Source organism: Canis aureus, chromosome 5, assembly GCF_053574225.1.
Source record: "Canis aureus isolate CA01 chromosome 5, VMU_Caureus_v.1.0, whole genome shotgun sequence".
NCBI classification, from domain to species: domain Eukaryota; kingdom Metazoa; phylum Chordata; class Mammalia; order Carnivora; family Canidae; genus Canis; species Canis aureus.
Window position 1 is genome coordinate 37,162,460 of NC_135615.1, and position 27,676 is coordinate 37,190,135.

The 27,676-nt window shown below is 38.1% G+C and overlaps 1 protein-coding gene and 1 pseudogene across 16 annotated transcripts in view; both read left to right on the forward strand.

Annotated features, from left to right (window-relative positions):
* The window catches only part of LOC144313998 (protocadherin gamma-C5), a 183,459-nt gene that overhangs the window by 112,179 nt on the left and 43,604 nt on the right, over positions 1 to 27,676 (forward strand). Inside the window, exon 2 of one of the 16 annotated variants that reach the window (XR_013379632.1) lies at positions 12,382 to 12,522. The exons of 11 other annotated variants lie outside the window; for them this stretch is intronic. Coding sequence is in view for 4 of the 5 variants with exons in the window: in XM_077897587.1 (XP_077753713.1) it covers positions 3,235 to 3,942 (708 nt within the window). In the remaining variant the exon portion in view is untranslated. Of the gene's footprint in view, positions 1 to 317; positions 399 to 3,090; positions 3,943 to 12,381; positions 12,523 to 27,676 lie in introns of those variants that run through there. 4 more of the 16 variants (XM_077897582.1, XM_077897588.1, XM_077897587.1 and 1 more) reach the window with 4 other exon arrangements.
* Positions 734 to 2,886, forward strand: LOC144314005 (protocadherin gamma-A12 pseudogene; annotated as a pseudogene).

The window sequence follows — 27,676 nt, forward strand, 5'->3', positions numbered from 1 at the left end:
TCTTTCTGTGGGTGTTTCTCTTTCTCAAAACATCAATATCTTGAGCATATAGTGCTTTTTCTCTATAATTACAAAGTAAGAGAAAAACGGAGAAGAAAAGTTTTATTTTTAAAGGACAGAGTAATATTTTCATAATATTACATTCATTAGGGATTCTTTGAATCCCACTGAATAGGCTGATTTTATTCCCAATATTTTCTCAAAACTATCTATAGATTTCCTTCCAGTTTTAGGGATATGTAGTGGCATGCCTGCCAAACATGTTTTATCCTCAGAATCTAAACATTTACATTTATGAAAGCAGAATAGTAAGAATTTTTTCCTATATTTTGATGAGTTTTCAAAGGTATCATCAGTTATTTTCAGTAAATGGAATTGGTTTTGTTGCTCAGAAAAAGGTAAGTTAATAATATTTTCTGGATTGCTAATTGTGAAATACTACCCTTATTTCTAGTAAGTGCAAGTTGAAATGCTTCCATTTTGTCCTAAAATTGTTTATTTGTCTTAGTTGACTTATCACTGAGCTTCTGATAATGTCTACAATTGCATTTCTTATTTTTAGGTTTCCATATTGTAAAATTTTTATTTTTATTTTTAAAATATATATATTTTTATAGATTCTATTTATTTATTTATTCATGAGAGACACAGAGAGAGAGAGAGAGGCAGAGACACAGGCAGAGGGAGGAGCAGGCTCCACGCAGGGCGTCTGATGTGGGACTTGATCTTGGGTCTCCTGGATCAGGCCCTGGGCCAAAGGCAGGCGCTAAACCACTAAGCCACCCGGGCTGCCCCCAAATTTTTATTTTTAAATACTAGATGTTGACAACCTTTTAAAATAGCTCTTCTCTTTAGATAAATTTAAAAATCTGTAAAAAAAAAAAGATGCCCCCTATTACAGCCAAGTGAGAAAGTTTAATTTATATAATTGTATGATTTCTCATAATTGGAAACGCCTAGGAAGATGGCCCATAATTGGTGTTTTCTGGGGATGGTGATATCAAATTAGGTGCACTAAGATTGTAAGGTTAAAATTACTTTGTATGGAAACTTCAAATTCATTTAAAAGCTCATTGGAAAAAACAGAATATAGATACAGAAAATCTCAAGAAAGCAGCTCTGTATGAAAAATACTAGGGAAATACAAAGAGGTTGACTGAAATTTCTACTAAACGGAACTTACATCCCTATTTGAAGAACAGTAGGTGGAGCTATTTAAGGTACAAAACCCAAAAATCCTTCCTGGAGTTCAAGATTGTGCAGTAATTGGTTAGGACTCTGAGTGCTGCTGTTCACCAATCAGGGAGAGAAAAACAGAGATCGGGCTTTCCTCCTGCTTGCCCTGTGGGCGCCTGAAACACAAAAAAGCCCAGATAGAAACTAACCATCTCCGGGGCTGTGTAGAAATTGTTGGAATCGAAAGATGGGAAAAGCTGGTCCTGACTTTGGTGGTGTAGGGAAGAAGTGGAAGTGATATCCTCCAGAAAAGTGGCAATGATGCCTAAGCGCCTGCATCAGGACTGCAAAGGGCTTGTCCTGCTGGGAGTTCTCCTGGGGATTCTATGGGATACTGGATGCACCCAAATTCACTATTTAGTTCCTGTGGAGCTGGAGAAAGGCTCTAGAGTGGGCAACATCGCCAAGGACCTGGGGTTGGAGCCCCAGGAACTAGAGGAGCGCAGAGCCCAGAGCCCAGAGCCCGTATAGTCTCCAAAGGTAGGAGTCAACTTTTCTGAACCCTCTGAACCCTCGAAGCGGCAGCCTAATCTCTGCAGGCAGGATAGACCGGGAAGAGCTCTGTATGGGGGTCTTCAGTTGTCAATTAAATCTGGAGATTCTGTTGGAGGGTAAAGTAAAAATATATGGGGTAGTGGCAGAAGTGAGAGACATTAACGATAATGCCCCCTATTTCCAGGAAGATGAATTAGAAATAAAAATGAGCGAAAACGCAGTCACTGGGTTGCGGTTCCCGCTTCCCCACGCTTGGGATCTGGATTTCAGGAAGAATGCTCTCCAGAGGTACAGACTCAGTAGTAATACTCACTTCTCCTTGGATGTACAAAGTGGAGCGGATGATAACAAGTACCCCGAATTGGTGTTGGAGTGCGCCTTGGACCGGGAGCAGAAGGCTGTTCATCACCTGGTTCTCACGGCCTCCTATGGGGGCGACCCAGTGCACAGGAACAGAACGCGCATCCAGGTGATGGTAGTTGATGTGAATAACACACCAGTATTTGCTCAGCCTGAGTACCACGTGAGCGTTCCTGAGAATGTGGCCATAGGCACAAAGCTGCTTTTGGTAAGCGCCACCGACCCTGATGAAGGAGCCACTGCGGAAGTGATGTATTCCTTCCTTTATGTGGACAAAAAGGCGGCCCAAGTTCAAGTTTTCAAAGTAGATGCTAATTTAGGGACAGTTTGAACAATAGGGGAGCTGAACTACGAGGAATCTATGAGATGGAAGTGCAAGCAATGGATGACTCAGGATATTCAGCTCGAGCCATAGTCTTGATCACAGTATTGGACGTAAATCATAACATCCCTGAAGTAGTTGTCACCTCTCTCTCCAGCTCCATTCTGGAAAACACTCCCAGAGGGACATTAATTGCCCTTTTAAATGTAAATGATCAAGACTCTGGAGAAAACCGACAAGTGACTTGCTTCATTGGGGGAATCTGGAATTTAAATTAGAAAAGTCTTATGGAAATTACCATAGTTTAGTGACAGATGCACTCCTAGACTGGGAACAGGTTCCTAGCTACATCACAGTGACTGCCAGTGACATAGGAAGTCCTTCCCTGTCCACGGAAACTCACATCTCACTGAAAATAGCAGATACCAACGACAACCGCCCATCTTCTCTGACCCCTTCTACTCCGCTTTTATCGTGGAGAATAACTCTAATGTCCCAACAGCCTCCATAATGTCTGTGACCGCCTATGACCCTGACTATGGAGAGAACGCCCAGGTCACTTACTCTTTGGTGGAAGACACTCTCCCAGGACCGCCCCTATCCTCCTACATCTCCATCAACTCCAACACTGGCGTTCTGTACGCCCTGCATTCCTTCGACTATGAACAGTTGCAAGACTTGCAGCTACAAGTGATGGCCTACAACAGCAGTGACCGCTCAGCAGCAACGTGCCTCTGAGTCTGTCTGTGCTGGACCAGAACAGACAAAACGACGTGCCAGAAATCTTGTACCCCATCCTCCCCACTGACCGTTCCACAGGCATGGAGCTGGCGTCCCGCTCCACAGAGCCCGGCTACCTGGTCACCAAGGTGGTGGCAGTGGACAAAGACTCTGGCCAGAACGCCTGGCTGTCCTACCACCTGCTCAAGGCCAGCGAGCCTGGGCTCTTCCAGGTGGGGCTGCACACGGGAGAGGTGCGCACAGCGCGGGCCCTGCTGGACAGAGACGCGCTCAAGCAGAGCCTGGTGGTGGCGGTGCAGGACCACGGCCAGCCCCCTCTCTCGGCCACCGTCACGCTCACTGTGGCCATTGCTGACAGCATCCCAGATGTCCTGGCTGACTTGGGCAGCCTGGAAGCCCCACGTGACTCCCAAGCTTCAGACCTCACGCTGTACCTGGTGGTGGCCGTGGCCGCAGTCTCCTGCGTCTTCCTCGCCTTTGTCATCGTGCTGCTGGCGCTCAGGCTGAGGCGCTGGCACGCGTCGCGTCTGCTCCAGGCTGCAGGAGGAGGGCTGCTGGGCGCGCCGGCCTCGGCCTCGCAGTTTGTGGGCGTGGACGGGGTGCGGGCGTTCCTGCAGACCTATTCTCACGAGGTGTCCCTGACCGCGGGCTCGCGGGAGAGTCACGTGATCTTCCCGCAGCCCAACTATGCGGACACGCTCCTCAGCCAGGAGAGCTGTGGGAAAAGTGAGCCTCTTTTGCTTTCGGGTGGTTCAGCGTTTTTTAAAGATAATCATGCATTAATTCAGGTAAGGACATATCAAATATTCTTCCCAGGGTTTTGGACAAAGTATCTAAAAAATCTCAGTGTGGGGGCAGCCCCGGTGGCGCAGCGGTTTAGCGCCGCCTGCAGACCAGGGTGTGATCCTGGAGACGGGGTATGGAGTCCCACATCAGGCTCCCTGCATGGTGCCTGCTTCTCCCTCTGCCTGTGTCTCTGCCTCTCTCTCTCTAGCTGTGTCTCTATGAATAAACAAATAAAATCTTAAAAAAAAATCTCAGTGTGGGTAGTGTATATTCAGAACTTAGAGGGCAGACACTAGAAAACTTATCTATGCGTGGTAGACACCAAGGACAACTTGGAGGCCTTCCCTCGGGGCTTACTTCACGCCTTCTCTCACGCCTTATTTATAACAATGTTTATATATTATATATAAAAATATATAACCACTTTGGTACCTTTTAAATATATACTTTTTCTAATTAACCAGCTGTGCTTGCTTTTAATTGTTTTTTTCTTACCGTTGGCCACAAAACATTTTTATGTTGAACATCTGATGCCAGTTTATCCATTAAAACCCCAAATTCTTGGGTAGGGATTCACTCTTTTTATTTTTATTTTCTTTTAAATATTTATTTATTTATTCATGAGAGACACAGGCAGAGGGAGAAGCAGGCCCCATGCAGGGAGCCTGATGTGGGACTTGATTCCAGGACTCCAGGATCACGCCCTGGGCCCAAGGCAGGTTCTAAACCGCTGAGCCACCCAGGGATCCCCATCACTCTAATCTTTTAAAAGTATTAAGGATATTTTAAATAAACTTTTGTGAGTAGAGGGGCTTCTGACTACTACTTCTAATTTGTGAAGTTGCTAACAAATTCATAAAGTGCATTTGGTTTCTTTTTTAATGGATTATTTATTCATAAGAGACACAGAGAGGCAGAGGGAGAAGCAGTCTTCCTGCGGGGAGCCTGATGAGGACTCGATCCCGGGACCTAATGAAGATCATAATCTGAGCCCAAGGCAGATGCTCAATTACTGAGCCACCAGGCGCCCCACATTTAGTTTCTTTTATTTTATTTTATTTTATTTTATTTATTTATTTATTTTTTTAGTTTCTTTTAAAGTGAAGTAATTCTGGTCATTAAGGATGCATATGTTTATACTTTCTCAGGTGTTAAGTCATTTCATGGTTTCACACAATTCTTGAACTTCCAAATATACCCGGTTTATTTCCTACATACTTAAAACTTTGTCATTGAAATATGCAAACAGGGATGCCCAACCGGCTAAGTCAGTAAAGCATGTGACTCGTGATATGGGGTTATGAGTTCAAGTACCATATTGGGTGTAGAGATTGCCTAAAAGTAAAATCTTAAAAAAAGAAAAAAGAAATACACAAATAGGTAAGTGTTGTAATGAAGAAAACTGAAGAGATTATTTTTCATCCCCATTGTAGATTTTGGGAATTCAATGTTTGTATGTATTTCCAGGAGAGATTTCTTTACTCACACTGATGATCTTAATGATGGCTTTGTGAAACACTCAGTTAACAAATTGTGTTTTGAATGCATTTTTGGTAATGTAGTGCATTTGCAGTAGTCTCTCTTCTTATGTAAGTTTCTGTAACTTTCACACATGGAAAAAATTATGGAAAGTGCCCAGATTCTAAGTGTTTCTTGAGAACCTTATGCTTACTACAATGTTGAACCTAAATTGAATGCAAATGTATATTGGGAAAGAGTTGCTGGAACCTGTGAGAAGTTTGGATCTTTGGGTGAATTCTGTAAAGGAGTAGGAATCATAGCATCATTATTATTTTCTCTTCCTTTGTTACTTGCCTCTTTTCAAAAATACAACAGTTAATATATAGAATTATAAAAGAGATTATACATCATTTGAGAAAGGTAATTAAGCATCTCTAAAATGAGACAGTTACTGCTAATGAGATTGACTTGTCACTTTATGCTTCATGACAACTAGTTCAAGAAAGGAAAGATAGTATGGTTCTATTTGTCTGATTTTTTAAAAGGAAGTTTTTGAGCCTGCCTGAAAATGCAAATTTTTTATTGATATTAAGTTCCAAATGGAACTTAATAAGTAGTTTTGTAAATGATAACAATGGGGGGGCACCTGAGTGGGTCAGTCGGTTAAGTGTTTGCCTTTGGCTAGCATCATGATCCCAGGGTCCTGGGATAGAGCCCCATGTCATACTACCTGCTCAGCGAGGAGTCTGCTTTTCCCTTTCCCTCTGCCCCCCCTCAAATTAATGGATAAAATCTAAAAATAAATGATATCAATGAGATTAGAGGGCAGTATGACCTCTTGTTTTGTAAAGGCTGTCAAATTGTTTATCACAAGGCCAGTTCTCACATGGTGGGCAGTTCAAAATGAAAGACATAACACACAATAGAAATATTCGGCTAACACATAAAAAATGCTCCACAGCACTTGGCATCAGGGAAATATAAATTAAATATAAATTAAAACCACAATGAGATACCACCTTATACTGGTCAGAATGGCTAAAATTAACAAGACAGGAAATAACAAATGTTGGTGAGGATGCAGAGAAAGGGGAACCCTTTTACACTGTTGGTGAGAATGCAAGCTGGTACAGCCACTCTGGAAAAATGATATAGAGGTTCCTCAAGAAGTTAAAAATAGAAGTACCCTACCACCCAGCAATTGCACTACTAAGTATTTACCCCAAACATATAAATGTAGTGGTTCAAAGGGGCACCTGCACCCCAGTGTTCATAACAGCAATATCCTCAATAGCCAAACTGTGGAAAGAACCATTGACAGATAAATGGATAAAGAAGAATATATGTATATAATATATATAAATATATTTAAATATATACTGTGTGTATATGTACATATACACACACACTCAATGGAAAAATGAAATATTAGCCATCAGAAAGGGACCATTTACATCGATGTGGATGGATGGAACTGGAGGGTATTATGCTGAACAAAATAAGTCAATCAGAGAAAGACACTTTTCCTATGGTTTCACTCATGTGGAATATACAAAACCGTGCAGAGGATCATAGGGGAAGAGAGGAAAAACTGAATGGGAAATCATCAGAGAGGAAGAGAAACCATGAGAGACTCTTAACTCTAGGAAACAAACAGGTTGCTGGAAGAGAAGAGGTGGGTGGGAGCATAGGGTCATCGGGTGGTTGGGTGATGGGATGATGGGCATGAAGGGGGGTATGTATTGTGATGAGCACTGGGTGTTATACACAGCTGATGAATTGTTGAACACTACATCGGAAACTATGTACTATATGTTGGCTAATTGAATTTAAATAAAAAAAAGAAGTTATTTAGGAAACCTGCTATGGTCCAGTCATGCTGACTGCTGTTTACTTAACCTGATTAGAGACAAATCATTAAAAGTTAGAAAAAAAATTAGGGCAATGAACAATTATGACTCTTAAGCCGAATCTCAAGTATCAGTGATCTCAACTAATGCTTCTAGTTGAGCTAAATAGGCTTCATTAATTAGTTGAATGAGTGAATGAACAAATATATGTGCTCTGGGGATTACCTTCTAGCTGTATTCTAAGATGCAGTTTGATAGAAAAGTAGGAGCTTTGCAATGTGGTAAAATTACTAACTTTGTGACCTTTGACAAGTTATTTAATGTCAGCTTCAGCAAAATTGGAACAATAATATATAATTTGAAAGATTGTGGTGAGGACTAGTGATAACATATAAACCACATGGTTCATAATAGGTGCCACTTTTTTTTTACATCATTGATATAAAAAGAAGTCAAGCGTTTTAGTGTCAGCACATTTAACATTCTGTTGGGAAAAAGTGATAATGATTTGTGTGATTCTCTGGGTGGTCTAATGGGCTGTCCTGTGAGTGGAAGTAAAACTATTCTAAAGCTTTTATGAAGGCTAATCTAAAAAGCTTTGGGGCACCTGGGTGGCTAAGTTAGTTAAGCGTATGTCTTCGGCCCAGGTCATGGTCCTGGGATAGAGCCTCTCATCAGGCTCTCTGCTCAGTGGGGAGTCTGCTTCTCCCTCACCCCTCTCCTCTGCTTGTGATCTTTCCATTTCTTATGCTGTCTCTCTCAAATAAATAAAATCTTAAAATAATAAAAATTAGATTATAATTGACATACAATATTATATTAGTTTCAGGTACATGACAGTGATTCCGTATTTTTTAAAAAGAGTGTGTGAGCAGGGGGAGGAGCAGAGGAAAGGGAGACGATCTCTAGAGTAGACTCCACACTGAATGCAGAGCCCATCATGACCCCCAAGATCATGACCTGAGCCATAATCGAGAGCCTCAACCAACTCAGACACCAAGTACCCTTTAGGATTTTTACACATTATGAAATGATCACCTCTGTAAGTCTAGTTACTGTCACTATACAAATTTATTACAGTATTATCAATTGTATTCAATATGTTACATCTAAATGACTTGTTTTATAACTGGTTTGTTTCAATTAATCCCCTTCACCTGGGGATTAGGTGATGGATGGCTTACAAATAGCACAAATGTACTGCTTACTGTTTTAAAGGCTGGAATTCTGGGATAAGGGTGCCAAGATAGTCAGGTGAGGACTTTCTTGTAGGTCACAGATTTTTGACTGTATCCTCACATGGCAGAAGAGGCAAAGGATCTCCCTAGGCACATTATTGTTTGAGAAACCCGTTTAAGGTCATAAAAGATAGGGGAGCCATTGTTTTGGATGGGACAGCTTTATGAATGTTAATTTTTCTCTCTCTGAACTGTAATGAAACATTAGACAAGCATCCTATGAAATTTCTTATTTGTTTTTTTATAAATTTATTTTTTATTGGTGTTCAATTTGCCAACATATAGAATAACACCCAGGGCTCATCCCATCAAGTGCCCCTCTCAGTGCCCGTCACCCAGTCACCCCCACCCCCCGCCCACCTCCCTTTCTACAACCCCTAGTTCGTTTCCCAGAGTTAGGAGTCTTCTTAGTTGTTTTAAAATATTTTATGGGGATCCCTGGGTGGCGCAGCGGTTTGGCGCCTGCCTTTGGCCCAGGGCGCGATCCTGGAGACCCGGGATCGAATCCCACATCAGGCTCCCGGTGCATGGAGCCTGCTTCTCCCTCTGCCCATGTCTCTGCCTCTCACTCTTTCTCTCTCTGTGACTATCATAAATTTAAAAAAATAAAAAAAAATAAAATAAAATATTTTATGTATTTGACAAAGAGAGAGCAAGCAAGAACAAGTAGGGGGAGCAGCAGAGGAAGAGGGAGAAGCAGGCTGTCTGCTGAGCAGGGAGCTCCTCCCTAGGGCTTGATCCCAGGATGCTGGGATCATGACCTAAGCTGAAGGCAGATGCTTAACCAACTGAGCCACCCAGGCACCCCTGAAATTTCTTATTTAAAGGACCTAGTTACTCCATTAGGATTGCTAGGATGACTTAACTAGAGGATATATCATCAAAACCTGAAAGCTGGAGTTACTTGGTTTGGGCCACATGAGAGTTTAAGCTACCATAATGTATTTAATGTAAAATGTCAATCTTAGCTTTAGGATATTTATTGATAATTTAGGATTGATAATTAGGATATTTGGGTTTTTTAGAGTAACTAGGCAGTGGATTTGGGTGTTTATTTTTGTGCTGGTTCCAGTAATGAAATTTTGTGGAGAACTTGGCTTATCTTTCTACGTGTTAAGGATTGTGGGTTTGAGTTCACTCAATCTAATAAGTTAAAGTGTTCAGCTATAATTTAAAAGTTACAGCCCTACTATTTCATAGCACCTAAAGTTGAAATATAATCTATCAACAGACACTCTTCCCCCACCCACACACATCATTCTGGAAGAGATATTATGCTGTTTGAAGCAGAAATAGGCTAGGATCTTTGGTGAGACTGTACAACTTGTTGAGACTATGCAACCCACATATCATTTTAAACTGAATTAGAAGGCTGATGATAAATGAGTGGACTGTATCAGTTTTCTCAGTCACATGTGACAGTATAGCTGTGATAATGAGTTTAATTTTTCTGGTGAAAAACTTGCTTTTTCTTCATGCAAGATACCAAGTTCAAAAAAATAAACACCTTCACATTAATATGTGTAATTCTTTGTATATTAACTATACCTCTATAAAGCTACTTAAAATTTTTTAAAGCAAACAGTGTGAAGGGATATTGACCAAAAAATGACTATTTATATTAGGAAAGAGATTTACTCTCCAGAGTTAAATTTTAAGAGTTAATCTTTAGGAAACCATATCTAGTGAAAAGTTACCATAAAAGAATGTACTATTGGGATCCCTGGGTGGCCAAGCGGTTTGGCGCCTGCCTTTGGCCCAGGGCGCGATCCTGGAGACCTGGGATCGAATCCCACATCGGGCTCCCAGTGCATGGAGCCTGCTTCTCCCTCTGCCTGTGTCTCTGCCTCTCTCTCTCTCTCTCTCTCTCTCTCTCTCTGTGTGTGACTATCATAAAAAAAAAAGAATGTACCATTTAGGATTCTTAAAATACTGATAGGAAAATATAAAGATAGTCTATGGCAAAGGTAATTGAAAAAAATCTTTGATAGAGGATGAATTTCACTGGTACCAAATGGAAGAGTTATGGTTTAAGATGTGAAGAGATTGTCATCAGATGAACCAGAGACTCAAAATAATTTATATGTAAAAGAAATCAATACTTGGGCAATTTATCTTAGAGAAGCCATAAAAATATCTATGTATAATGTTATTAATGACAAATACAATTTCATAGCTTATCTTTAAGTCTCTGAAGCATTTCACACAATGATTTGTACCCCTTCTAAATAGTCAGTAAAAGGGTTAAGTTCAGTGATTAGGAAGTGGTGTCTACATAGATCAATGGAACAGAATAGAAAACCCAGAAATGGACCCAAAACTATATGGTCAACTCACCTTTGACAAAGCAGGAAAGAATATCCAATGTAAAAAAGTCCCTTCAACAAATGATGTTGGGAAACCTCGACAGCTACATGCATAAGAATGAAACTGGACCACGTTCTTATACTGTACACAAAATAAATTTAAAATGTATGAAAGATCTAAATGTAAGACAGGGAACCATCGAAATGGTAGAGGAAAACACCAGCAACCTCTTTGACCTTGGCTGCAGCAACTTTTTACTAGACACGTTTCCAGAGGCAAGGGAAATAAAAGCAAAAATGAACTTTTAGGACCTCATGAAGATAATAAAGCTATGTACAGTGAAGGAAACAATTTGCAAAATTAAAAGACAACTGATGTAATGGGAGAAGATATTTGGAAATGACATATCAGATAAAGGGCTAGTATCCAGGATCTATGAAGAACTTATCAAACTCAACACCCAAAAATCAAATAATCCAGCTAAGAAGTGGGCAGAAGACATGAATAGACATCCAGAAAGAAGACATCCAGGTGTGCTAACAGGCACATGAGAAAATCCTTAACATTACTCATCGTCAGGGAAATACAAATCAAAACCACGATGAGATACCACCTCATACCTGTCAGAATGGCTAAACTTAACACAGGAAGCAATAGATATCAGTGAGAATGAGGAGAAAGGGGAACCCTCTTAAACTGTTGGTGGGAATGTAAACTGATGCAGCTACCTTGGAAAACAGTATGGAGATTCCTCAAAAAGTTAAAAATAGGACTATGATCCAGCAATTGCACTACTAAGTATTTACTCAAAGGATACAAAAATAGTTGCCTCAATACATAGGCTTTTCATATTATGTAACTTCTTATAAGATTTCTATGTATTTGCAACTGAAGATCCAGCCCGTAGTTCATCCCGAGACTATGTTATATGAAAAAGTAAAACTTCCCTACAAAAACACTTTTGAAAAAGAGACAGCCTTAAAATATCTTAAGCATCAAGAAAATATAAAAAGAAATCACCACTTTGACATTGTATCCTGGCATCCCTGAGAATATAAATTCCCATGAATATTTAATTGGATGAATAAGGCTGTACTACTACTGCCTTTCAGCTTGCAAATTCCAGTGAGAAACATCTTTATCTTTGTTCTTAACTCTCCAGAATATCAACCTCTGATTACTTCAGGCTATAGTTCTAAGGCAGGGACTCCGAGTGCTGCTGTGAGTCAGTGTGGAAATAGAGATTTACAAAGAGATCTGTAAAGGTTTCTGTTGGGTCACTTTCCTCATGAGATCTTATCAAAGATATGGGGCTAGGTGTCCTGGACTTGCTCTTTCAGAAGCTGTGAATTAATGTAGAAAAAGAATAGTTCACTCTGAAGTGAAGAAAATAGACACTTAACTTGTAACAGGTTGGACCTGGAATATATATACCCCTATACGATAGTTTGTATCAAATGTTTAGAAATGGTAGTTGAAAACCCTTTAAATGTTTTCCACATTAATATAGATGTGCAAGATGCAAATGATAATACTCTCCAGCTCATTGGTAGTGTTACTGACTCAAATATCTGAATTGACCCAGGTTGGGGCAAGATTTGTTATAGAACCTACAGAAGATACTGATGTTGGAAGCAGTTGATGCATCTGCTCCTCAGTTTCAGCCAGAAGGTATATGGGGTCAGCTTTTGAGAAGACATGCCTCCTGGGCACCTCCATGGTGAGGGTAAGGACCACTGCTCATATGAGAGTAGCAATGTGAGATCAGATATGTCTTTGCAGTCCAGAGTACTCGTATCCAATTTGGTCTTGATCACAATCCAGGCAAAATGAAAACTTTAGGTACATTGGGCTATGATGAGATATAAAAATGTTCCATGGTTTTGGAAGTAAGGAATGGTGGGAGGTGAGGACCGGTTGCCTAGTGTAGTTGAGATCAAAATTCTGGATAATAATGACAAAGTCCCAGAGCTGATTTTTACCTCTATCTCAATAATGATTCCTGAAGAGTCTGCACTTTTGACAGTAATGATTCTGTTTAAAACACAGGATTCAGGGACATCAGGGTTGCTCAGTGGTTGAGCATCTGCCTTTGGTTCGGTCCTGGTCCCAGGGTCCTGGGATCAAATCCTGCATCAGGCTCCCTGCAGGGAGCCTGCTTCTCTGCCTATGTCTCTGCCTCTCTCTGTGTGTCTCTCATGAATAAATAAGTAAAATCTTAAAAAAAAAAAATAAACACAGGATCCAGATTCAGTAGAAAATAGGGAGGTCACATGTCTGGTATAGATTCAGAATCGAATCTTCTACCAGTAATTACTACATGCTTGCAATGGGTGGGGTGGGCCCTAGACAGGGGAGCTGACCCTAGGGTACAAGTGAAATGAAATTTAAAATGAAATTTAAAAAATTTTTACAATAACATCCAAAGCCATAAAATATGTAGGAATAATTTAATTAAAAATATATGACTTCTATATTAAAAACTCTGAAACACTGCTAAAAGAAGTTAAAGAAGATCTAAATACATGGAAATATAGGGTACAATGTTCCCATCATGGCCACGGACAAACAAGTCACCTCTCCCCTAGCAGAAATGCCACTTTACACCTTGGTGACATCAGCAACAAGCCAGTTTTCCACCAGGCCTCCTAGGTGGTCCACATGGCCAAGAACAGCCCTCCCAGCACCTCCATTGCTCAAGTCTGCAGCTCAAGTCCTGATCTGGGACCCAACAGCAGTATCTCTTATTCCTTTGTGGCCAATTTGGATACTTAAAGTGAGTTTGAGGTAGCGCAGAATGCTGTTCCATGTAATCAGGTGGATCTAAATAATGTTGGCATAGCATTTCACTCAACTTACACTTTACAAACATTTGTAAAATTATAGAATAATATTTACATATAAAATTCCTTGTTATATATCCCTGTCAGTGGTTTGGAAGATTGCAGTCTAAAATATAACAATGAATTATAAATATATAATATAAAATTATATAAATATAAAAGGAAAAAGAAATATCAACTGTTGGAAAGTGCAACTTAGGTAAAGTGGGTAATAAGGAACCTGTGTCTGATTGGTTAGTCATGGTAGGATTCCTTATTGATGTGAATTCTGTTGTCTGTTTAAGCTATGTTTATTTTATTGTAAATGCTACCTGGCTGTTGATCTCTAAAAGGAATTCGAGAAATTAGGTAATAAGGAGTCTTCAACCTGGATTCCACTGCTCACCGAAGAGTTTGCTAAAGCTAGGAAATCAAGAAAAGGCAAGCATCTCAACAACTATGTTTCACTTGCATATACTGGTTTTATCTTGTGTAGTATTTTCTCTAGCACTGTGTTAGGGAAGGCCCTGAATATTCCTGGTGAGCAAAGGGCACTTATTTGACATCTATTGACTCTTCTATTTACCTTATTTTAAACTGACTTTTGCACGTGATATGAGGTAGTAATTCAGTGAGGTAGGAGTCAAGATTCTTGGTCCCTGTATGATGCCCAGTTTCTCCAACATCATTTGTTGAAAGGATGTTCCTTTTTCTATTAAAATGCTTTGGTACTCTTGTTGCAAATCATTTGATACAAATGGGTCTAGACTCCCTGTGATGTGCTGTAGGCATCTTTGTCCTTTTGCCACAATTGCACTGTCTTAATTATTAAAGATTTATAGTAAGTCCTGAAGTCAGGTAGGCAAATCTTCCATCTTTTTTCTTGTTTTTCAACACTTTTTTGACTATTCATGATCCTTTCTCTTTCCAAATAAAAATAATTTTCTTACTTTCTGGAGAGAAAAAGCCTGCAAGAAATTTGAATGGGATTGCATTGAATCTATAAATCTTTTGGGAGAGAGGTCATCTGAACAATATTGAGACTTACAGCTTCTGAGAATGATATTATATTTCCATGTATTTAGATCTTCTTTAACTTCTTTTAGCAGTGTTTCAGAGTTTTTAATATAGAAGTCATATATCTTTAATTAAATTATTCCTACATATTTTATGGCTTTGGATGTTATTGTAAAAATTTTTTTAATTTCATTTTCTGATCATTGCTGGTTTACAGAAAAACTTGATTTTTTGTATCAAGAATATCAACAAAATCATATGGTTCTGAAAAACAAGGAGTATAACATACTCTATTTTCTTAGTGTGTGAATATAATGTAAAAGAGTATAGTATAAGCTTAGACCACTAATACGTAAATTTAGGCATCCATTCTCTGAAATAGATAGGTTGGAAGAGCCTATCCAAAAACAGAGTAAACACTAGTGTCTGCGCCATGTCTAGCAGTGGTTGGATCATTTGTTCATTTATATAACAAATATTTATTAAATGCCTGCTACTTGCAAACCACTATCCTAGGTTGCAAGGGTGCACTAATGAATAGGGCAGATATGATTCCTGACATAATGAATCCCTTTATAACCTGTGGTCTTTTATAAGTCTGATAAATGCTACCAAAGAGAAAAACAAGGATGCTAAGAGAGCTTGTAACAGGGAACCTACCCTAGTCTGGGAGGGTCAGGGAGAGGTTCTTTCAGGAATTGATAAATTTAGCATGAGATCTGAAAGATGAGTAGAGTGTAGCTAGGTAACAAGGAGATTAAGGGAGAAATTGGCAGAGGAATTAGATGTAAAGATCCTTAAAAAAGAAAAGATCCTTTAAAAAGAAGGTGAGCAATTGAAAAAGAAGGCTGGGGAGGCTAAAAGTGTTAAATAAATAGATGAGGTACATCAATTACAAGACAGAGTCCCGTAAACCATATTAAAGATTCTGAGTTTTATTTAAGTACTTTTGTACTTAGGAGCTTTTGAATCATTTTAAACAAGGCAGTGGCAAGATATGATTTGAATTTTTAAAAAGATTTCTCTGGTGGTTTTGTGGAAAAAATGATTTATGAGGGTAACAAATGGAAGTAGAGAGAACTGATGGGAGACTATGGTGATATTCCTGATAAGAAATGGTGCTGGGTCAGATTAAAGGGAAGGCAGAGGATGTAGAAATAAATGGATGGATTGGATATACATTTAAGAAATAGATACAACAAGACAATAGTGGAATGGTGAAATGTAAACTCCTTAAGGTCAGGGACTATTTCCTTTATTTATATACTTCAGTGCCTGGAAAGATCAGCTGGCACTGGTAGATTTAAAATTAAATATTGTTGACTGAATGAATACAGTGGATGAAAGAGAGGGGGATTAATAATCATTTCCATATTTGTGAATTAATGAACTGGATGGACATAGGTACCATCTGTAAGTTGTGGAAGACTAGAGAAGGGTAGATGACACAGAAATTAGGAGTTGAGTTGTAAACAAGTTGTTTGGGATTCTGTGAAACATCCAAGTACAGATACTAAGAGTGTGGTTGGACATAAGGTAACTATTCTTTTACTCTGATTACTTCCATTGTGATAATCCATTCAGATGGGTAGATCCTTACCAGCCTGAGCATGATAAGCTTCCTGGTAGCTCTACACTGGTATGTTTTGGGACTCATCACAGTGCTTCCCCTTTGCTTTATTTTTCTTATCACTTTTTCACAATTAGAGACTTCTGTTATGCAGAGAATCTCAGTGGGTTTTTTAAAAATATTTATTTATTTATTTATTTATTTATTTATTTATTTATTTATTTATGAGAGAGAGAGAGAGAGAGAGAGAGAGAGAGAGGCAGAGACACAGGAGGAGGGAAAAGCAGGCTCCATGCAGGGAGCCTGACGTGGGACTCGATCCCGGGACTCCAGGATCACACCCTGGGCCAAAGGCAGGTGCTAAACCGCTGAGCCACCCAGGGATCCCAATCTCAGTGTTTAATTCATGCTCATTCTATTTTTTAGACTAGTTCTGATGCCGAGTTCTTTTCTGCACACAACCTGGGATTGTGTTTGGATTATAATTTACCAGGCTGTTTTAATTTGTTGTTGCTTAATTTTCTTTCATTTGATTGTATATTTTTCTTTTTTAAATTATTATTATTATTTTATTTATTCATGAGAGATGCACAGAGAGAGAGAGAGAGAGAGAGAGAGAGAGAGAGAGAGAGAGAGGCACAGACACAGGCAGAGGGAGAAGCAGGCTCCATGCAGGGAGCCTGACGCAGTACTTGATCCCGGGTCTCCAGGACCAGGCCCTGGGCTGAAGGCAGGTGCTAAACCGCTGAGCCACCTGGGCTTCCCTGATTGTATATTTTTCATGCAAATTTTTAAGCCTAGTATTTTTCCACTATCTATTGTTGGCTTACAAATAGTAAAATTTCAGATAAGGAACATTTGTGATAAGAGATACATAGCGATAATAATAAAATTGTTGGACTTTAGTATTATAAATGCGTATGGAAGATAAACCTGTACATGCCTTAGGCATCCTTTATGGTCCTTAGTAACCATGTTTAAAAAGGTATTAATATGGGTGAGCACTGGGTGTTATGCTATATGTTGGCAAATTGAACTCCAATTTTAAAAAAAGGTAGTAATTTTTGTTCTGTGGCTGTTATCTGACATACGTTTGCTTCTTCCTCAATGTGTTATCTTCCTCTCCCTAATACGAATATAAGCTCCTTCATGACAAAGATTTATTTTTTCCATGCTATATTTTTAAGGCCTGTAATAGTGCTTGACATTGTTAAGCTCTAAGTGAGTATTTCCTGAATAAATTAATGGTAATAAAGCATTTTCAGTTGAAACCAACAGTATTAATGATGGTAGATAGATAGTGGATTATATGGGTGTATACGTTTGCCCAAACTCATTGAACTCAGATCCTTGCTCTTCACTGTCTATGAACAATAGCTCAATTTAAAAAGAGACTAAAAAAATAAAACATCAGAGTCCCCCCCACCCAGTCTTGCCTCCAGACTCACCACCAAGACATCATTACCGTTAATATCTGATTATGTATACTCACAAGTATTTTTTTGTATGTATGGGTGTGCGTATGCTTTTTTGCATAACAGGGATCATTTCATAGTAAGGATACTATTCTGCAACTTGCTTTTTCCAATTAATATTTCAGGTACACCTTTTCAGTTGAGTCCTTATGTCTGCCATATACCCCAGTCTTAGCAATTTTCCTCTATTTTGTGATAAAAAACATATTTACATGGTTCAGAAAAGGATGTATAATAGGTATATATTGTCTTATTCCCATTCCTGACCTATTTTTCTACCTCTTTTTCCTCCTGCCCCTATACATTTTATTCGTTCTTAAGTATCCTTTCAGCGTTTCTTTATACAGTTAGGGACAAATATGGATATATTTTTCTTCCACTTTTATTACAAAAAAAGATATACTGTTCTCTATCTTGATTTCATGACTCTACAATGTATGCTTTAAAAATCTTTCCATATTAATACCTAAGAAAGTTTTTTTTAAAAAACCAGGTGCCTGGTATTCCATTGTGCTGCTTATTTATCTGTATCCTGGTAAATAAGTTCATACTTGGGATGTTTCCAGTCTTTGAGTATCACAAACAACTGCACTGAATAGTCTTGTATTTACATTATTTTGTGCATGTGCAGTATATATCTGGAATGAATTCCCAAAACTAGAATTGCTGGGTCAGTCAAAGAGTAAATAGGTTTGTAATGTTGATAGGTGCCTTCACAGCAAGTTTTCTTTTTAACTATTTTGAAATAGTTTCAAATTGACAGGAGAGTTTCAAGAATTGCACAAAGAACTGTATATCCTTTAGCCAAAGTCACCTATTGTTAATATACGTTTTGTTACATTTCTTTTATTCTTTTTATTCTCTTTATCATTCTCATATATATGTGTATGTTTGTGTACATGTGTATATGTATTTATATGTGTGTACACACACTATTTTTTATGAACCACTTGTGAGTAAGTTGTAGACATCATGTCTCTTTTATTCCTAAATACTTAATGGTGTATTTCCAAAGAACAAGGACATTCTTTTATATACCTGAATCATAGTAATAAAAATAAGAGTTTAATATTGATAGAATATTTATTTATTGTCTACATTCAAACTTTACCAATACTTCACAGTAATTTTTCATTTAGTTGTCACGTTTCCTTAGTTCATTTTAATCTGACAGTTAAAGCTCAGCATTGCTTTGTTTTGTCTAACACTGAAAGTCTTTTGATTCATCGAATACCTTTAATTTTGTTTTGTTTTGTTTCCTTGTGATAATATTTAATTAAGACATTTTTTGGTAACTATCCATTGCTGTGCAAAAAAGTACCACAAAATTTAGTATCTTAATACAACAGATTTCTATTATCTCATACGTTTTGTGGATCTGGAATCTGGGTATGGCTTTGCTGGGTGTCTCTGTTCAAAGTTTCTCTTAAGGCTACAAACAAGGTGTCAGCTAGGATTCTTATCTGAAGATTCAACAAGGGAGGATCCACTTCTGACCTCTCTTACACAGTTATTGTAGAGATTCTGTTCCTCATGGGTCACTGGACTGAGGGCCTCATTGTTTTGCTTGCTATCTGCTAGAGGGCCTTATAACCCTCACTTCCTTGCCGTGTGCACCACTCCATAGGGGCAGCTCAAAATAGAACATCTGGATTCTGTCAGAGCAAGTAATGGAGAGAGCAAGTAATGGGCAAACAAGATGAAAGCCACAATCTTTTTGTAAAGCTAATTTTTAAAATGACATACAATAACTTTTGATATATTCACTTCATTAGATGCGTGTATTTTGGGGCACCTGGGCGGCTGAGTCCGTTAAGTGTCCAACTCTTGATTTTGACTTAGGTCATGCTCTCAGAATAATGAGATCGAGTCCCATGTTGGGATCTGCAGTGGGCTAAACCTGCTTAAGATTCTCTTTCTCCCTCCCCGCCTCTGCCCTAAAAAATAAAGAAGAATGTCTCTTAGTCCAGCCCACACTCAAGGGGATACAATTTTCTAACTCCATTTATAATATTTTCTTCTACATTTATTAGTTGGCCTTAGACTATAAGGAAGAGCTTTCCCTTCTGTTTTATTTATTCCATTATGGTTCATGGGTTTTTTTTTTTTTTTCAGTGTGTTATATAGCATTATTACTCTTATTTGTTTTGGTCCCAAATTGTGGATTTTATTTTATTTTATTTTATTTTATTTTATTTTTAATTTTATTTATTTATGATAGTCACACACACACACAGAGAGAGAGAGAGAGAGAGAGAGACAGGCAGAGGGAGAAGCAGGCTCCATGCACCGGGAGCCCGACGTGGGATTCAATCCCGGGTCTCCAGGATTGCGCCCTGGGCCAAAGGCAGGCGCCAAACCGCTGTGCCACCCAGGGATCCCTGGATTTTATTTTAGATTTTGATTTATTTTGATCCCAGATGGTTTTGCTAGGGAGGGCCTTTTCAAGATGCCTTTGTGCCCTTTCACCATCCCTCTATCATTTTCTTGAGTACTTTCTTACTTTCTGACACAAGGTGTTACAGAAGTATCTTACATTTTTTCTGTTCCAGTCATTAGACAAACCATTTATCCAAAAAGCCCTGCTTCTTTTTACTAGAAAGTATTAATTAAAAGTTAAAATCTAGTGTAGGTGTGCTTACTGCTAATGGGCTGTCACTATGTCTAGATTTTTTCAGTAGATAGAGCTAGGAAACAAACACACATACAAAACACACACACACACACACACACACACATCTATACACACACACTTCCAAAATCATGAGTTCATATTAATTTCTGCAATTCAGATTCTTGCTAGCTTTCCCCCCTCCACCTTTGTATTTTTCTTTTCCAAAAGTGAGAACTCTCGTTCCCCAAATTATGAATATACTTACTTAACTCTAAAGCACACAGAAAGTAGCTTCAGAATTGTTACATCCATACCAAAGAGAAAAATCTGTAGAGTTCAAGATTTGCCTGCAGTTGTTGCTCATTAAACTCAGCTATTCTGTCTCATATAATGTACTAAATACATAATAGCTGTACTATTTTTCTTACTTCCCTATAAGAATGCTTCATGTTTTCATAAACTTTTTTTAAAGGTCACAGAACAATTCTCATTAACCCCATTGGTTGTTAAGATCACTTTGCACAGCTTCGGTCTGGTCATTCTTATAGTTACAGTCATTCTTACAGTTACAATCATTCTTTTTTTATTTTTAATTTTTAAAAAATTTTTAAAAGATTTTATTTATTTATTCATAGAGACACACACAGAGAGAGAGGCAGAGACAGGCAGAGGGAGAAGCAGGCACCATGCAGGGAGCCCGATGTGGGACTCCATCCCGGGACTCCAGGATCACACCCTGGGCTGCTGGTGGCGCTAAACCGCTGCGCCACCTGGGCTGCCCCATTCTTTTTTTTAAATATTTTATTTATTTATTAATGAGACACACACACACACACACACACACAGAGAGAGAGAGAGAGAGAGAGGGGCAGAGACACAGGCAGAGGGAGAAGCAGGCTCCATGCAGGGAGTCCGACGTGGGACTCGATCCCGGGACTCCAGGATCACGTCCTGGGCCGACGGCAGGTGCTAAACCACTGAGCCACCCAGGGATCCCCCAGTTACAATCATTCTTACAGTTGTGCACTACTGTGCTAAGTAAGGAATACCTATATATACTCTTTTGCATTTTGTTTTAAAATAATTTTTGATCAGTTTTGCTGTGGTATAATTTATATATAATAAAATGTACTTTTAAAAATTACACAGCTCATTGAATTTTGACAAACGTTTATACATTGTAATCATTTGTACAATCAAAATATGGAACAATTCTGTAACCTTCAGAAGCTTTCTCATGCCCCTTCACAATCATTTCCACACATCCCTGGCTCTAGGCAACCACTGATCTACTTCCTGTCACTATAAATTAGTTTTGTCTCTTTCAGAATTTCATCTGAATGGAATCCTATAACATGTACTCTTTTGTGTCTGTTTTCTTTTGTTCTGCATGTTTTTGAGCTTGGTTCACCTTGTTGCACGTATTAGCTCGTTTCTGAAAATAATGAAAATAATGCATCGTATATGTATATCACAATTTGTTTATACATTCACCTCTTGATGGACATTTGAGTTGTTTCCCAGTTTGGTGTTATTCTTAGTTAAGTTTATGTGAATATTTGTATACAAATATTTTTGTGAGCATATTTTTAGTTTCTCAGGGAAATACCTAAAAGAACAATTACTGTATCATATAATATGGAAATTATATATTTAGCTTTATAAAAAGCTGCAAAACTATTTTTCAAAGTGGTAATACCACTTTACCTTCCCATTGGCATTGTATGACGACTTCACTTATTCTATGTTCTCACCAATGCTTCCTATTGTTTACCTTTTTAATTTTAGCCATCCTAGTGGGTATGTAGTACTACCTCATTGTTGTTTTAATTTGTGTTTTTCTGTTAACTAAAGATATTGAACATGTTTCATGTGTGTGTGGACTATTTGTGTGTCATCTTCTTGCAGTGTCCATTCAAGTCTTCTGTTCATCTTTAACTTAGTTATTTGTCTTCCTAAAACTGAGTTGGAGTTTAAATATATGTTCTGGATGTGACTTCTTTGTCACATACATGTTTTGTGGAAATTGTGACTTGTCTTAAAGACTGACTTGACTTTTCATTTTCTTAGTGGTTTCTTTTGAAGAGAAGAAGTTGTAATTTTTTCTTTTTTTCTTCTTTGTTTTTTTATATTCAACTTAAGAGTTTATAGAGATACCTGGGTGACTCATCAGTTAAGTTTTTCGATTGTGCTTTGGTATCCTACCCATAAGTCCTGAATATTTTTCTCCTATATCTTCTAAAAGTTTTTTTTGCTTTAAGTTTTATGTTGAGGGATCCCTGGGTGGTGCAGCGGTTTGGCGCCTGCCTTTGGCCCAGGGCGCGATCCTGGAGACTCGGGATCAAATCCCACGTCGGGCTCCCTGCATGAAGCCTGCTTCTCCCTCTGCCTGTGTCTCTGCCTCTCTCTCTCTGTGTGACTATCATGAATAAATAAATAAAATCTTAAAAAAAAGTTTTATGTTGACATTTTGAGTTAAGTTTTGTATAAGGGGATCCCTGGGTGACTCAAGCGGTTTAGCACCTGCCTTTGGTCCAGGGCGTGATCCTAGAGTCCCGGGATTGAGTCCCGCATCAGGCTCCTGCATGGAGCCTGCTTCTCTCTCTGCCTCTCTCTGCCTCTCTCATGAATAAATAAATAAAATCTTTAAAAAAAAGTTTTGTATAAGGTGTGGGGTTTAGGTTGAGATTTTTTGTCTAGGAATGATCAGTGGTTTCAGTACCATTTGTTGAAAAGGCTACCCTTCCTCTGGTGAATTCCTTTTGCACTTTTGTCAAAAATCGTTTGACTAAACAAACGTGTAGGCAAGGGTGTACTGGGGATTTGAGGAGGATGCTTTTGTAATAATCAGGACATGGAAATATGTAGGAGTTGGTGGCAGTCATGGTAAGACGATAAGAGGAGGCAGTTTTCCTTAGCATGAAGTTATACCATGAAGAATGCAATTGTTTTGTTTTGTTTTGTTTGAGGGAGAGGGAAAGTTAGAGGGAGAGAGAGAGACAATCTTATCCATGGCCCACATCTAGTGCAGAGCCCAACACAAGGCTTGATCTAACAACCCTGAGATCATGACCAAAGCTGAGATAGAGTCGGATGCTTAGTTGACTGAGCCACCCAGGCGCCCCTGAAGAATACTTTTGTATGTTAAATAAAGAAAGGAATGAAATCAGGTCCTTCATGACGTGTTTATGACCCTGCATCAAACTAATGATACCTACTTACTTCTGGACTTAAGCTTATGTAAGCCAATAAATCTTCTTTATGGCTTTAAAAAATAAGTTGGCCATACCTGTGTAGGTCTACTTCTGGGTTCTCTATTCTGTTTTATTGAACTGTGTGCATACTTCTTTTCTAATTCCACATTCTGTATGTAGATTACTATAACTATATGGTAAATCTGAGATTGGTTTAAGTAATCCCTCCCACTCTATTCTTCTTTTTCAAGATTGTTTTAGCTATTCTAGAGTCTGTTCCTTTACATGTACATGTTAGAATAAATTTGTTAGTAGTACAAAAAAGTATCTTGCTCATCTTTTGAGGAATTGTGTTAAACATAGAGCTCAAAGTGGAGGTGGGGAGGAATTGACATCTTTACTATGTTGATTCTTCCGAATCATGAATATTGTTTTTCTCTCTGTTTATTTAGATATTCTTTTATTTCTCTCATCAGAATTTTTAGTTTCAGTCTAGAAGTTCTGTGCATATTTTGTTAGTTATGCTTAAGAATTTCACTTTTTTGAGCAATTGTAAGTGGCATTGAATTTTAGTTTCCACATGTTCAACCATTGTGTATAGAAATAAACTAGATTTTGGGGCACCTGGTGGGTTGGTCAGTTAAATGTCTGCCTTTAGCTCAGGTCATGGTCCCAGGGTCTTGGGATAGAACCCTGTTTTGGGCATCCTGCTCAGCAGGAAGTCTACTTCTCCCTCTCCTTCTAGCCCTCCCCCTTGCTCCTGCTCTTGCTCTCTTTCTCTCTTTTTTTTCTCTCTTTCTCTCTTGCACACTCTCTCTCAAGTGAATAAATTAAAACGTCTTTTAAAAAAAGAAATAAAATAAATTTTCATAAGTTGATCTTGTATCCTGTAACTTTGCTGCAGTCACTTAGTAGTTCTAGGAATTTTCTTGCAGATTCTTTGGGATTTCCTTTGTACATAATTGTGTCATTTGCAAATAGGGACAGTATTATTTTTTCCCTCTAATCTGTGTGTCTTTTTTTTCCCCTAGCCTTACTGCATTGGCTAGAATTTCTAGTATTACGTTGACTAAGAATAGTGAGAATGGACATCTTTGTTTTCTTCTTGATATTAAGGGGGGAAATTTAGTCTTTCACTCTTAAGTATCACATTTACTATAGGTTTGTGTGGATGTGCATTATTAAGTTGAGGAAGATCTCCTCTGTTCTTAGTTTTCTAAGTTTCTTTTTTTTTTTATTAAATCATGAATGGGTGTTGAATTATGTCACATACTTTTTCTGCACCATGATACATGATTGTGTAATTTTTCTTCCTTAGCTTATTGATATGGTGAAATATACTAATTAATTTTCAAATATTGAACCGGCCTTGCATCTCTGGAATAAATTCCACTTAGTTATGCTGTATAATTCTTTTTACATGTTGCTGAATTCCATTTACTTATATTTTATTAGGACTTTATATTTATGAGGGATATTTGTTTATAGTTTTTTGTGCTGCCTTTGTCTGGCTTTGGTATTATAAAACTGGATTCATAAAATGAATTAGGGAGTATTTTCTCAGGGGGCCTGGGTGGCTTAGTCAGTTAAGCATTTAACTCTTGATTTCAGCTCAGGTCATGATCTCAGGGTTGTGAGATTGAACTCCTCTTTGGGCTCCATGCCCAGCAAGGAGTGTGCTTCTCTCTTTCCACCCCTCCCCTCACATCTGCATGTGCTCTGTCTCTCAAATAAATAAATCAATCTTAAAAAAAAAAAAAAAAAGAAAGCATTTTCTCCTCTTATCTAGAGGAGAATTGGTGTTAATTCTTTAAAAATTCGGAAGAATTCTCCAGTGAAACCATCTAGGCCTGTAAAATTTGGTGGGTGGGTGGCAGATTTTTAAACTATGAATTCGGAGATCCCTGGGTGGCTCAGTGGTTTAGTGCCTGCCTTTGGCCCAGGGTGCGATCCTGGAGTCCCAGGATCGAGTTCCACGTCGGGCTCCTGGCATGGAGCCTGCTTCTCCCTCCTCCTGTGTCTCTGCCTCTCTCTCTCTCTCTCTCTCTCTCTCATGAGTAAATAAATTTTAAAAAAATAATAAACTATGAATTCAATTTGTCTGCTAGCTGTAGGACTTTATAGGTTATCTATTTCATATTGAGTTAGTATTGTAGCAATTTTTGTTTTTCAGCAGTTGGTCCATTTTATCAAAATTGTTGAGTTTATGTGCATATAGTTGTTCATAATTTTCTCTTATAGTCCTTTTAATGTCTATGGGGTCTGTAGTGATAGCCCCTGTTTCACTGTGGATATTGAATTGGCCATCCTTTTTTTAAAGATTTATTTGAGAGAGGGAGAGAGAATATGAGTGGAAAGAAGGAACATAGGGAGAAATTGTCAAGCAGACTCCTTACAGAATGCACAGCTCAGCACGGCACTAGATCCCACAAGCCTGAGATCATGACCTGAGCTGAAACCAAGAGTTGCCCACTTAACTGAGTGATCCAAGCACCCCTAGATTCTCCATCTTGATAGAGTTTGTCATTTAATCAGTTTACTAATTTTAGTAGTTTACAAAGCACCAGCTTTTTGTGCCATTGATTTTTTCTATTTTAAGTTTTATTGATTTGTTTCTTTTTAAATAGCTAAATTGAGGTATAATTTACATATCATGAACTTAACCCATTTTAAGGTATAGCTAGACAAATCTTAATAAATTCATTTCGTTGTACAATCATCCCCACTGTCCAGTTTTAGAACATTTTCTTCACCCAAAGATTTCCATTTTGTCTGTTTGTAGTCAATTTCTACCCCCAGCCCCAGGCAACCACTTATCAGCTTTCAGTCTGTATAGTTTTTTTCTTATCTCAAAATTTCGTATTAATCCAGTCATACAATGTATAGTTTTTATGTTGGCTTCTTTCACTTGGCACAGTGTTGTTGATTCATCCATATTATAGCAGGTATCAGAATTTCATTGCTTATACTGTTGAATAGTATTTCATTGTATGGCTATACCACATTTTGTTTATCCATGTGTCGTCCATTGATAGATATATGGGTTGATTCCAGTTTATGGCTGTTATGAAAAATATTGCTGTGAACATTTGTTGCAAGTCTTTGTATGAACGTGTTTTAATTTCTCCTGGGTTTATACCTAGAAGTTTAATATCATTGACTTATGATCTTATATTTTTTATAATTTCCTCTGCTTGTTTTGTGTTTATTTTGCTCTTCTTTTTCAAGTTTCTTGACTTGGGAACATGGTTGACTAATTTGAAAACTTTTATCTTTAGTGCTATACATTTCCCTGTCAGAACTGCTTTAGTTGCAACACACAGATTTTGATAAGTGTAGTTTCATTTTCATTCAGTTCAATATATTGTTAATTGTCCTTTGAAACTTACTCATTGACCCATGGGTTACTTAGAACTGTGTCATTTTATTTCCAACTGTTTGGAGATTTTCTTGTTACTTTTCTGTTACTGATTTTCAGTTTAATTCTAGTATGGTCAAAGCATATATTCTGTTTGATTTCTGTTTTTAAAAAGTTTCTTGAGATTTGGGGTTTTTTATCCTGGATATGATCAGAGTGTTCCATGGGTGCTTGAGAAGAATATAAATTCTGCTCTTGGGTGGAACTTGGGTTCTATAAGTGTCAGTTAGGTCCTGTTAATTAATGGTGCTGTTAACTTCTATATTCTAGTTAATAATTTTGTCAATTGTTGAAAAAGAGTTTAATCAAGTATTATTCACTTCTTCAATATCCTTGTTAGTAGTTCTGTCCGTTGTTGTCAGATTGCTGAAGTCTCCAACTTTAATGATGAATCTATTTTACATTTGAGTTTTATCAGATTTTGCTTCATGTATTTTGAAGTGCTCTTATTTGGTATGTACACATTTAAGATGGCTATGTGGTCCTAGAGGATTGACCCTTTTATCATTATACAAGGTTCTTCTTTGTTTCTTGTAATTTTCTTTGGGTAAAAGGACATTTAAGATTGTTAAATCTTCATACTCGATAAACTTATTTTTTTGTTGCTTTGGAATGTTTCTCTTTACCTCTCCTAGTCTGTCTTTTCTTAAGGCCTCCTTTTTTCTGATATTGATACAGCCATTCCAGCTTTCTTTTTTTTTTAAAGATTTTATTTATTTATTCATAGAGACACAGAGAGAGAGGCAGAGACACAGGCAGAGGGAGAAGCA